This window comes from Calidris pugnax, unplaced genomic scaffold (assembly GCF_001431845.1).
Source record: "Calidris pugnax isolate Ruff unplaced genomic scaffold, ASM143184v1 scaffold14, whole genome shotgun sequence".
NCBI classification, from domain to species: Eukaryota; Metazoa; Chordata; class Aves; order Charadriiformes; family Scolopacidae; genus Calidris; species Calidris pugnax.
In genome coordinates, this window is record NW_015090793.1 from 7406636 (window position 1) to 7419887 (window position 13252).

The 13252-nt window shown below is 44.2% G+C and overlaps 2 protein-coding genes across 4 annotated transcripts in view; one reads left to right on the forward strand and one right to left on the reverse strand.

The window, feature by feature from the left end:
• The window catches only part of TACC3 (transforming, acidic coiled-coil containing protein 3), a 20558-nt gene extending 20041 nt beyond the window's left edge, over positions 1 to 517 (reverse strand). For all 3 annotated transcript variants that reach the window (XR_001411265.1, XM_014936060.1, XM_014936061.1), the window contains exon 1: positions 403 to 517. The gene's annotated coding sequence lies outside the window, so the exon portion shown is untranslated. The remainder of the gene's footprint in view (positions 1 to 402) is intronic.
• Positions 518 to 3168: 2651 nt separating this feature from the next.
• On the forward strand, positions 3169 to 12992 carry TMEM129 (transmembrane protein 129). The gene is made up of 4 exons (XM_014936071.1): positions 3169 to 3400; positions 4041 to 4515; positions 6946 to 7105; positions 9548 to 12992. Exons 1-4 carry the CDS (start codon positions 3196 to 3198, stop codon positions 9794 to 9796), a joined length of 1089 nt encoding a protein of 362 aa, XP_014791557.1. The 5' UTR covers positions 3169 to 3195; the 3' UTR covers positions 9797 to 12992.
• Positions 12993 to 13252: the final 260 nt, after the last annotated feature.

Here is a 13252-nt window from a genome sequence, read left to right on the forward strand (position 1 = left end):
TCACCCCCTACCCCCCCATTACCCCCAAGCACCTCTTCATCCCCCAACTCACCGAAGTTCCCCTCAAGTTTTAGTCCCGAGCTCACAAAAGCGCCCATGAAACCCCTCGACAGGGGCTCCCTACAGCCCCACACCACTCCCAAGCTCACAAAGGGAGTCCCCGAGATTGCATGTGCCCCGTCCTGCCCCCTCTGCCCCACACCACCCCCAAGCTCACAGAGAGGGTCCCCAAGCCTCCTCCAGCCCCATAAGACTCCCAGGCTCAGAGGAAGAGGGTCACCGAGCCTGTGTAGCCCCCCCACCCTCACAGAAGGGGGGCCCGAGCCTGGGTACCGCCTTAGCCCTACCTCACCCAGAAGCTTGGAGCCGCTACCTGGCCGGCACCTCCCAACGGACCCCTACCTGGCGGCGGGGCCCGGGTACGAGCCCGCAGTGCGCTCAGCTGAGGCGATGCTCCGGATCCGACGGACTCGGGCTCCCCGCCGCTGCAGCCGCCGCCGGCCAGCGCCCCCTCTGCCGCCGCTACAAGATTTCAAATTTCAACGGCCGCCCCAGCTCGCGAATGAGGAAGCGGCATTCGGAACGCGTCCGCCAATCAGAAAAGCGCGCTGCAGACGGGCGGGGACAGCAGCCCATGAGGCCCCGCGGGAGTACGCTCCCGCGCGAGGCATGCTGGGAAGTGTAGTCTTCGGGGGAGGGGGAAAGAATAGGCGCTAGTCATGGCGCCGCGCTGACGGGAATAACGGTTGAATGCCTCAGCCTGGGGGCGGCTAGCAGCCACGTCCCGCTTCAGACACACACTGGGGGAAGCGGATACCGGCTCTAGGGCGAAAAGAATGCGTGTCTGGTATTCTTCGGGAAGAACTGCGTGAAGTGTCCATTGTGTCCATGATCAGACCCCCACAGGACTTGGTTGTTTCTGGGGGCAGAGGCTTGTGTCTGCAAATCCTGAGGTAAATAATTCCGCCCTTTGGCATGAAATTTTAGAAAAGCAAATTCTCACTACCTAAAATACTTTTTGCCATAGAAGGAGTGAAGTAAGAGGGTGGGGACAAAGCACTAAAGGCCCAGATGTATTTCTGTGGACCCCAGAGCACCTCCTGGGCATCAGCCCGTCCACATGGCTCCGTGGCCAGGGGAAGGCCAGGCTGACGTTTGTGCATTCGCACTGCTCTGTGCCACGCACACACTGATTTCTACACAAGCAAAACTGCAAGAATTTGAGGTGCAGGCCCCAATGTTCTCCTTGTAGGTGCCTGCTATGGAGGAATTGGGACAGGCCTATGCTGGGCCAGGCTTTGTAAAAGAGGTCAGTATAAGTAAATCTGGACCGTCCCCTGAGACTCAGTCCTGCAGTGAGTTTATGAAATACTGTTGATACCATTAGGACTGTAAAGAAAATGAGAACTGCTGATATAGAAATTAGCACAGGATCATCTCAGAAGCTGGAAAGCTTTTGGAAGAAGAAGCTCCACGTTTAAATTCTGGTTCCATTCAGAGCTCCATGTTGACAAAAGAATCCATATGAACTTCCATCACCTGTAGGACTTTTGCACAAGTGTCCCTTGTAGCTGTTACACCATTTTGCCACTCTTTCTCCCTCACAACATAAACCCCATCAGTCCCTTGTAGCCCTGAACACATCTTTGACTGCTCAGTTATTCTGCTTCAACAATCTTCTGAGTAAAATCACAGGAGGAGAAATTGCTGCTTCACAACCTGATTTTTATTATTGAACTTTATAGTCCATTCCGCAAATTAAAAGCCCTTACAGTTGAGTCATTAGACAGCAACAATGAAATGATTGTTAAAAGAAGAAACTTGCAAACAATGACCTCTTTTAGAATGAAATGCAATGCTTGTAATCCAAGCATAATTTTAGTGGTGCCTCTGTCTTAGTCGGGAGTCACTAAACCACCGTGAATTCCCCATCTCCATCGACAGCAGCGGCACACGGGCCATCTGCCAGCCTAAGATTTCACATTCCGGGGGCGGCATTCCCCATTTACTCGGCTCCCCATGGGCAGTAGCGTACAACACTGCGTGTTGCTTTCCCTGCCCTGCTTCTCCAATTACGCGATTTCCCCTTTCTCTGAAGGAGGCAAATACTGCAGTTTAGGGGTTACTACAGGGTGCAAGCAGGAGGTTTGTTGCATTCTAAGAGAAACGGTGATTCTTGCGGCTGTTGTTATTTGTATTTCAGTAGTAACCAGAGGTGCCAGCCAGGCACCTCCCTTTGATGTGTTCAGGAGTGTAGAGATAAAGAATCATAGAATCACAGAATGGTTAGAGTTGAAGGGACCTTGAAGATCATTGAGTTCCAGCCCCCCTGCCATGGGCAGGGACACCTCCCACTAGAGCAGGTTGCTCAAAGCCCCATCCAGCCTGGCCTTGAACACTTCCAGGGATGGGGCATCCACAACTTTCCTGGGCAACCTGTTCCAGTGCCTCACCACCCGCACAGTAAAGAATTTCTTTCTAGTATCTGAACTAAGTCTCCCCTCTTCCAGTTTAAAACTGTTATCCCTTGTCCTGTCATTACACTTCCTGACAAAGAGTCCCTCTCCAGCTCTCCTGTAGCTCCCTTCAGATACTGGTAGGCTGCTATGAGGTCTCGCCGGAGCCTTCTCTTCTCCAGGCTGCACAACCCCAGCTCTCTCAGTCTAATTTTCTGATGCACTTTACGGCCTTTTAAGACTTTTACTTCCCTGTCCTGACCATTCTTTGAAGGAAATATTACATGGAATCCAGCAGGCAAACCAAAGTTGTTCTAGCTCTGAAGTCAGGTGGGCCATTTTCCTGTTCCCTGTCCTCACCCAGCAGAGTTCTCTTAAGCTCAGGAGGCAGCGAGTTCGTTTTGCCAGGCCTTATACAAGTTTACACAGCGTGAGCCCACGGGCAGGGCCGGCCACCGGCCGATGCGAGCCCTGCCCGGCTCTGCGGAGCCCGGGGCTGAATCAGCCGGCCGGTAGCCAGCTGGAGCTGGGCGTTAGCCACCGGGGACGGCGCGGGCCCGCCTCGCACTGATCGATCGCCGCGCCTCCACCCCGCGGCCGGCTCCGCCCCGGCGGAACCTCCCCGGCCGGGAACTACCGCTCCCAGGGAGCCGCGGGTGGGGTCAGGCCGGGCCGTGCGGCGGCGGGAGCGGGCCCTGCCCGGGAAGGGGGGGCGGGGGGGGGGGGTGGGGGATGCAGAATGGAGAGCCCGGCGGTGACCTTCACGCTGGCCTACTTGGTGTTCGCTGTCTGCTTCGTCTTCCCCCCCGACGAGGTGCGCTCGGCCGGGCTGACGGTGCAGAGCCTGCTGGCCGCCTGGCTGGGCAGCGAGGACGCGGCCTTCGTGCAGTACCACCTGCGGCGCAGCACCGGCACCCTGCTGGCGCACTCCCTCCTGCCCCTGGGTGAGCCCCGGCCGCCGGGAGGGTTCCCTGGGGAAGGGGGGAGGTGGTGGTGGCGGTGGTGGTCGCCGTGGGCAAGTCGCCGCGGTGGTGGGAGGGAGCCCTCAGCCTGGGGAGTGTGAAAGGCAAACCCGCCGCCGGAGCGAAGGGGGGTCCCTCGCCCCGTGTCCGTGGGTCGGGGGCAGGCAGGTGTGGGGGGAGTCAGGTGACGCGATGTATCTTGGAAATACAGTGTTTTAGTGTCGCTGAGGCAGCTTGGCAGTGTACGCCCTAAGCTTTGTAACTAGTTGGCTGCCTCTGCCCGGCACGCAATGGCATGCGGTTACAAAGGAATGGCATTTTATTTAACCCGCAAACTCAAATCAGCTTTCTTTAGCCATGTAAGTGTCATCTTGCGGGTGATTTTATTTAACCTGCAAATTCACATCTGCTTCATTTGGCTATGTAATTCTGGTAAAAATCAGTGACAGGTAGGAATTTATCTCAGGTTGCTTAGGACAAGAGGCTTGAATTTGAGTTATCATCCAGAAGTACAATAGCTCTCCAGGGGGTGAACTCACTGGTTAGATAACTGCATGAGTCAGGGTTATGTGTTTATCCATGTACTTAATTGCTTTTTGAAAGTAAGTCTTCTTCCTTACAGGTTATTACCTTGGTATGTGCTTTGCTGCACCTGAAAAACATCTTTGTTTTTTCTACTTGGCTTCAAAAGGATGGAAAACTTTCTTCTTCTTTGCTGTTCTCTTGCCAGCAGTCACCAGTGCCCTGGCATATTATTGGTCTCGGAAAGGTTGGAATAATCATCCGTTAGCCCGAACGCTCGCTCTTCATGCTCTCCCGCAGTCAGGTTGGAGGGCAGTAGCTTCTTCCATCAATACAGAATTTAGGAGAATCGACAAATTTGCTACTGGAGCCCCAGGAGCAAGGGTGATCGTTACAGACACGTGGGTGATTAAAGTGACCACCTACTGTTTACACGTTGCCCAGCAGCAGGACATTCATTTGACGGTGACAGACTCCAGACAGCATGAACTCACCCCAGACTCTAACATGCCTGTGCAGTTCCTCACCATCCGTGTTGCCAGTATTAATCCCTACGTGAAGGCATTTGATATCCGGTAAAACAACTACCCTGTTATGTTATATATATGCTGTTTGATGGTACTAATGGAGTGCTTTTGTGGCAGATCTGCGGACTCCTTGGGGTCTTGTCCCTTCTTTTTTGTTCCCTGCCTGGTTTTCAGGGGTGCTGTTTGCACCATTCTGCCATGCAGTGCAGTGAAGAAAGGTTGTTTAGAAAGATACATGCACCTACAGTATCAAATGCACAGTGGTTAAACAGAAGGACTACCCTGTTAATCCATTCCCAGAAGAGGATTGTGCTGGATGCAGAAAGAAGTAACTGGAAAAACTCAGGTGAAAGATGGAGAACAGGAATGAAAGGGAGCATCTTTGGTCTTTCAAATTTTGCGGGAGGAGAGATAGTTGTTTTTCTAAAACTGGCTGTTCACCTGTGACTTTTTTTTTTTTTTTTGCCTTCTGCTCGAGGCTCATAATTTTGTCACTGCTCAGAAGAGTTCTCGCTGAGCTCCTGGAAGCTAACTGCCCTTAAAGCAAGGAAGTAATTTTGGTCGATTTCTGATTTGTGTGGTTTTGTAGCAGTAAATTATAGCAAACGTGCTGTGAACTATTAGGGCTTGTTTTCAAAGGCCCATGCTGGTTTTTTCCAGTAGTCTTTTTGTGTAGCTCGGCAAAGTACAAATTCTGCAGAAACCCATAATGCCGATTAGAATGGTGCTAAAGCCTTTGATGTTGTTGTTGTATCGCTAAAAGGAGCTCACAAAGCCATGCTAGTGCTCTTAAAACCATATATTTGAAAAGGCAGTTGGGTGTCTGTTTTCTGTGAATTTGTATGTCGGCAGTGCTTATTTACTAGGTAATTAAAAGTAGGCAGATCCCCAGACTGGTAGGTGAGCAGAAGGGTCCTGGCAAGCAGGAAGGTGTAGAGGTGTTTGTTAAATATCCAGGTGAACAGAGCTCAGAATGAGAGGTTAGTTAAGGTGAGTATGACAATCTTAGGAAAAAGAGGAAACTTTTACAGTCCTGTGAGAGTGGTGACCAAAGAAGTAGTAAACAGCTAATGATTTGTAAGTGCTTCAGTGCCAGAGTGATAAAACTACATCCCCAGCTGAGAAAATCATTGTTAAAGGCAATTCCTTTTAGGGGAAAAAAAAGAAAGTCCAAACCCCAAAATTTTATTTTGTGGCTAAACAGAGCATCACTGAGAAGAGTGCCTAAAAGTTCTTGCAATAAGATGTGCCAGAATTAACAAATCTCTGCTAAAATGCAGCCATACAGGAATTAAGAAAAATGCAATGGGACAAAATTCCCCTATTAAGGATGTACAATCATTGTATATATCCAGAATCAGAATTAGATATAGTGGGATGTTTCTGGAAGAAAAATGCTTTTGTGTAGGTAAGGCCACATTTCCCTGTGTGTTCAAGGTGATTGATTTTTTTCTTCTGGATACAAAGGTCTCTGTTATTTGCACAGATAGTATTTGTTAACAAACAGCATAATCCTGTAAAACAATGGAGACCACTGGGAGCTAAAGCTAAGCCAGTATTTCATTGTGCTGGGCTCTGCGAAGTCAGCGAGTGGTAGGAAGAATGAGGAATTTCAGGGCAATGTTGCCAGGGCTTCTCCATGAAAGCTGTTTAACGAGCGGAAACATTGAGCTGGGGAGTTCTGAATCTACAGTTCAGAACTGTTAGGTTGAAAAGGGGTAACAACAGTCATGTGTCACTACAGGATCTGCACAAGGCCTTGTGTGAAACACAGCTTGTTAGGGCCTTTAATCAAAGTGTAAATCACATCCAGCAGCTGCTTGTAATCTTTGCAAAATCTCATGTTTATCTAAAATTGTATCATAAAATCACAGAAACTGATACTAATTGACATTCTTCTGATACTTATATGTACTCTGTCACCATGTGATACCTGCCACATGATGTAACTGATTTCTGTCCTCAGGAGCTTAGAATTTAGATGTGGTGTAAGTAAATAGGCATTAAAAAGGTGTACAGAAGTTGTGCATGTAGTACTTTACAGTTAACGCATGATTTATGTTAACTGTATTGCTTTTGTTCATGCTGATTGCTTCAAAAGCCTTCCGTTATTTTTGTGCGATGTTTCAGCTACTCTTTTGCATATCCTGTTGGCAACCTGACACAGAAGTGGAGGACATCCTCTTCTGTTGTCTAAGTTATGTCAAAACCAACAGCAACCAAACAGCAAAAGAAAACAAAATGCTCACTATGTATTTATTCTGAATAGTATGTACCAACCTAAATAACTTTTCTGTGGATTTACTTCTCTGATCACAGAATCATGGAATGACAGGGGTTGGAAGGGACCTCTAGAGATCATTTAGTCAACCCCTCTGCCAGAGCAGGTTCACCTCTGATATTAACCTCTGCAGTGTACTAGCAAGGTGTTTGAATGCATAATCAAGATAACATTTTGTTCCATCCCTCCTTCTTCAGGTTGAACTCCACAGAGTATGGGGAGCTCCGAGAAAAGCTGCGTGCTCCCATCGTTAATGCAGCCAACGTTGTGATCCATCAAAGCCTTAGTGATTTATTTCTAGAAACCTTTACATCTCTGGTGGAAATTAACCAGACATATCCTGTTCCAAGCACTCAGGTAAGACTTTCTATCCACTGTAATAATTATACTTTTCAATACAGGTGAGCCTGTGATTACTTTGTAATTGATAACACAATGGTATGGTTACTCCAGGAGTAACCTTGAGAGGCATCCTACCCAAGGGGAGATCACTGCTGTGCAGGAGAGCTCAACAGGCTCAGGGGGGCTACAGATATTTATAGTGTAAAGTAATTGACTCGTAGTTAAACTCCCCTTTGAGGGTGTGCAGCTGTAGCACTTGTAGTTTCTCCTGGTTCCATCTCAGGCTGGCACACTTAGATCCTGGTAAGATATAGCCTAAATTCCTTAACTTCCTGAGAAATTATGGCCTCGAACAACGTCTCAAGGCCTGCACAGCAGGGCTGACTCCAGTCAGGCCCCTCGTCAGTGATGCCTGGACCAAAGTGCTGTTCACTCAGTCAGGGTGGGTGCAGCCATCACAAGGGCTCACCTTCCATTTCAGTAAATGTCTAATAAATGTAGTTCGGCTGCTGCTTTTGTTCCTTCTATGAGGAGATGAACTGTATGGTGAGCATTACATTTTTTTGAGACATGAGAAACAGCATAGTGGAAAAAAGTCCCCTATAATAATTTCCATAAAAAATATGCTTGAAAACATTTGGAAATGATGAGGTTACATTTCCAGAAATCTTCTGGGGAGCTAGAATCACAGCTGCTGCTACTGTTCTTTAGGCAGTTCGTTCCATTACAGCTTGTTTTTCTAGACAGCCAGGTTTTGCTGGATCTTCTGCTGAAATAAATTCATGATTCTTAACTGGGGCTTGTTTTAATTGTAAATAACACCCTGGAGTCCTTCCTTCAGTAATATTCGCAGAGACCTGGTGATTGTTATACTTGTGCTGCAATCAGAAGTGTGACTGGAGCACTGCTTAGTGTACCAGAGGTAACTAACTTAACTAGTTCTGGTGAACTTGCAGTGAGTCAGATATTCCAGCTGATGGAGTACTTGATATCTTTGGTAGGGTCATGCAGCTTGTATGGTGTCTTGACTGTATGGTTACATGAACTAGCTAAAATAGAATCGGACCGGGTAAGTCTGCATGTAATGTGCCTGTGTGTTCTGATTGCAGTGCCAGTGTACAGTGAAAAGAGGTGTTCGAAATAAAGAGAAGGTACTACTCGTGAGAGATTTGCTTTCTTGCAGGGCTTTTATTTTATGGCCTATTTAAGTGTCAGCTGAAGTACTGAATTTTGTTTTGGCATTGAGTGATAAATAACATCAGAAATTATGATGTGGACATTAAAAATACAACATAGGATTTTTCCCTTTTCTGAAGCTCCATGAATAAGTTGAAAAAGTTAGTGAACCTTTCTGTGCTAGAGTTTTTCCTGCCTAAAAATTAAACTAAGTCCTAACTTCACAAGTTAAAGCTGATCAGCTTTTGAAAGAATCGGTCCTGCTTCCTGCACTCTCATCATAATCCTGTTGACACAAGACTTTTTCTGCTGTGAACCTGGTTGGGGAAGTAATCGAGGTAAAAAGAGGCAAAGAAAGATGACTAGTTTTCACCTGGATCTGCTCCACAGTCAAGCGGCCAATGTAGTTGAACAAACAATAGAAGGGAAGAGACGAAGGAGGTGGGAACTAGAGATGACAAAACAGAGCTCTTTTTTGTCACTCTGATAGCAGGATGAACAGGATTCAGGTCTCCAAGCCCGTTCAGTGTGCTGTCTTTCGGACTTTGTCGAGTTCTGGGACAGCTTTGTTTGGGAGACACATGGGAAACACTAATTATTGTTTATTAGTTGTGAAACACTTCATAGCAAGATGATCTCCCTAGACGCAAGATGATCTCCCTAGATGCAACAGTTCATATGGCATAATTAATGGTGGGGAATTATCAATTATTCCAATATTATAAAAAAAAAAAAAAATTAAGTACATTTCTGGCCTTTCAAGATGAGCTCCCATTGTGTTAAGTAGAGCCCCGACTTCCTCTGTTATTTCTGTTTTGGAAGATAGGAACAGCTGTTTGCTGTAATAAGTGGTAAGAACTGATTGCTTTATTTTCCTTACTTTATATTGGTATGTTTTTTGAAAAATGGTATGTCTGAATGATCAAGATGGCTGCTTGCTTACCTTGCTCTGGCTGCTGTGCTCTGGAAACCGGTGGAGCTCTTCAGACAAAGAACGTTTATTTTCAGTTGTTTTTGTTTAATCAGTCTCATGTAGCAGTTCTGTGTTTTCTGTTTAAAGAGATACTTTGTTGCAGTTCATTAGAGGATGTTCTAATAAAACAGGGCTCTGTAGACTGAAAGCCTTTGCTGTCTTCTGGTGGGGCAGTTGTGCCTTGAGGCTCTGCCCAACTCAGGTTCCTGCTGTGCTTGCGCCCAGGTAATTTTCTAAAAGCCTTTGAAGAGCAGTAACGGAACCCATTCTGTGCACTTCATAATTTTGATGTTTTTCCTCTCTTTTAGGAGCTGGAGCCGTGCATAGGGTGTATGCAGACTATCGCTAACATCAAACTCATCAAGAACTGCCAGGAGCCAAACGAAGGGGAATGCCAGCAGTGCTACTGCCGTCCCATGTGGTGCCTCACCTGCATGGGCAAATGGTTTGCCAGCCGACAGGACCAGCAGCACCCAGAGACCTGGCTGTCGAGCCAAGTGCCTTGTCCCACTTGCCGAGCCAAATTTTGCATTTTAGATGTTTGCATAATACGATGAATAGTACTTGGGTATGTTTTAACTTTTAAAATTTGACTGTATTTCATACTGGATTTGGTTAAAAGGCCTGTTGGAATTGTTTGAGACTTCACGTTCTACAGGGGTGCGAAATCCAAAGGTTTCTTTTACAGTGCTGAAAACAGGCGTAAATCTTTTCAGTTCCTCTATACTTTTACCCATATCTTTGGTTTTTATTCGCCAGATGTCAGTTTCTGCATTATTATTTCTTAAAACATATTTTGCTTTCTTATGTCTTGGATGGAATAACTGTATCCTTTTATATTTGCAGTAGTATTCTCTTTTCAAGTTTTAACGTAGGTTAAATTCTTAAAATTTTAAAATTTAACTCGGGTTTTGATTCTTTAGGAAAGGGCTAACAGAGAAAACTACTTTGATTAGACTTCATTGATACTTTTGTTCTTCTTTAATCCATTTGTAAAGCTTTTACTGATCTTTGCAAGTGTTCACCAAAAAAGTGGACCAGTTGTGTTCCTTCTGCTGGTCCCCTCCGCTTAGAAAGGGATCAGTTTCTGTAGACTAAGGAATTTAATCCCTGACGATGAACAACTCTCCTAGGGACTTTTTATTCCATTAATCTGTCTTTAGTTTAATTTTTGATGGATGTATTTATTTCAAACAACAGAAGGATTCAGAAACATACCCCGTTTACCTACGCTGCTAATAGTATGCATTGTTAAACCTGTTGGTTTCCAGGAGCTACATTGCTTAGGGTTTCAATGTTGTTTAGGTGGTAGGATTTTTATTTTTATTTAATACATTTGAAGAGAGTGCAGCAGACATCTGAACTGGCTAAATACTCTGGAAGAATGCTCAGCTATTTCAAAGCCTGTGAGCTTTTTTTGAGGGGTAACCTTTCTGCTGACAGAGACGCCAGTATCACAGAGGTACATGTTGCTGTGCTAGGTGCCTCAAGAATGACCATCATTAACAAAGGCTTTTTGGGCTTGCAATTCAAAGGCTGATCACAAGGAGTACTTGCTGTTTTAATATTCATACGGTACTGGTGCATGCTGCTTGATCTGATCTGCATCAGAATAATTAGTAAATTAAAAGAAAAGCGGTTTCCATACATTTAAGAGAGCCCTACTCCTAGACCTAAGTGCAGTGCTTAGTGTTCTAGCTGTCCACCCTCCAATGACCAGTTAAAAGTTTGAAATGGTCTCTGCAGGACTTTTTAACCTTTGTAAGATTCTCACAGGGCAGGTTGGTGTCATCTGACATGCACCTCCTCCTTACACAGCAGCCTTTACAAATAAGCATTTTGTACCATTTACTTCTGGAAAGTTTACACATTGTGACACAGATAGAAAGGCTGTAGTCCTTGAAGCAGTTGCAGAAGAGAGAGTAGGATTTTGGAGTTGTGGTTTTGCCACTGGCAGTCATTCAGTTCCTGACAGTCATCCAACTCTTTTCCTGTTTGGAATAAAAATATTTATTGTAAAGATGTGTGAAGTTAAAATCCTAAAGGCCTCAAGAAACTTAGATAATAGATACATGTAGTTGCCAATAGATACAGGTCAGTTGCCAATAGTATCTCATGTACTAAGAGCTTTAGTCTCCTATTTTAGTAGGAGATTTACAGAAATCTACTTTTAATTGATTCAAAGTTGTCATTTCAGTGGAACTTTGCTTTTATTCATCTTACTTCTTTTGACAGTATAACAGTATGACAAAGTAATAGTCATAACTGTATAATACTCCTGCATCTTTTAATGGTAGTGCTCTATCCACAGAAGTGCCTCTTAGAAAACTTAGTAATAAGTTATGATTTGTGTTAATAATAATAATAATTTATGATTTATGTTAATAATAGTGTCTGGCTTAAATTCCTTAAAACAAGCAATTTTTTTCCAAGTTTAATTTCTCAAAGTAATCTGGCATGCCTCCAAAGTTGTAAGCTTCTTAAAAGCTGTGTTAGAGATCCAACTTGTTAAAAATACGTGTGATCTGTTCTTCTTACAGACAGTAGGAGAAACCATGACCTCTCCCTGCGCAGTCATTTGATATCATATTTGTCTTTAATAAATTGCCGATCATGAAAATAATAGAGTACAAAAATAGGCATTTGTCTTCATAACAGCTTCAGGTCATCATCTGTAAAACCACATTCACATACAGGGCTGTTTCTAGAGAAGATCTCTGCAGTAAAAAGAAATACATTGCCTCCCACCCAATCTTGGTACGTTTCATAAACATAAGGATAGGGTTTAGAATCAGTCTTTTTACAGCACTTCTCTAAGAAAAAAAAATGAACTAAGTAATGTCATGGGCTAAAATATTTACTTCAAGAATTTTCTTGAATTTATAAGCGATTTTGTGTTGCTTTTTCAGTGGTGTGTATGCTTTTCCACATCACTGACTTCTGGGTAGGCAATGTTAGTCATCTGAGGTACGTTATGTAAATGTCATGTCATTACAATAAGACAATCTATATGTGGGTGCAAAGTGTCAGTGTAAATACCCCATATGTATATATATGTATAGTCCGAATTTCACTCTGTGCTGCATCTGAACAGTTGTTTCTAAAAACATGGGCTGTGACTATATTATTTATTTCCACAGTTGTGTTATTTCTGTAATTGTAGCATTCCAGAGAATATTGGCAAAGTATGTTATCTGTTGATTTTATAGGTTAACATAGTTTGCTAATCCAAAAAAACAAAACCAAAATGGCATTTTGTCCAAGCAGGACGTATTTTGAATCCATTATATGAATGCAGTTGTTTACCATGAGGCTTGCCATAACTTGAAACCAAAATACCACGTTCCTGTGTGATCTCTTCAGTACGAGTATTTTTACTGTGTTGAAACTTGGTGGACTGCAGCTTCGTTCCATTCCAGTCAGGCTAAACCACAGTTAAGACGTAACTGACTCAAGTTCCGAGTGCCGTTTCTTAAGAAATGTTGACTTCTGAGATCTTTATGGAGTTGACATATTAATATTCAAGGTCTTACGTGCATTACAAGGCATTTTTCTTCCAAAGATATACCACAGGGTTTGTTATTTGCAGTTTGGTTTTGGGTTTTGTTTCTTTTTTTTTTTTTTCTTAGGTAGTGTACCTATTTTAAAACAGTATTATTTGGATAGCCTTTATGGAAAAGGCTTAATGAATACATGTAGTTAATATTAAAACTCTCTGAAGAGCTGAATAAAAATACAATTGGTTTTATGTAAGACTTCTGGTTTTCATTTTAAAGTTATGTTTACCAGTTAAAACTTTATATGGGTGGAAATGAGCCTGACTTAACTGTATATGATGTTCTAGCCAAGAACATGTAAATACAAAGAAGGCTTAAATTCTCCTGAAGGGGGGACCTGGTGATTCCTTCTTTGATGAATTTTCCTGCTATAACCTGAATACTGAGGGTTGCATAAATTAAAGGTGTGTAAAATCTGTGCATGTATCTCAGGGGAAAAAAAAAAACAAAAAACAA

What these genes read in the sequence shown, in the direction of transcription:
- TMEM129 (XM_014936071.1), top strand. Translation starts at nt 3,196, where the DNA reads ATGGAGAGCCCGGCGGTGACCTTCACGCTGGCCTACTTGGTGTTCGCT. An exon ending in GTGAAGGCATTTGATATCCG is followed by an intron (nt 4,516 to 6,945) that starts GTAAAACAACTA and finishes CTCCTTCTTCAG; the next exon opens with GTTGAACTCCACAGAGTATG. An exon ending in ATCCTGTTCCAAGCACTCAG is followed by an intron (nt 7,106 to 9,547) that starts GTAAGACTTTCT and finishes CCTCTCTTTTAG; the next exon opens with GAGCTGGAGCCGTGCATAGG.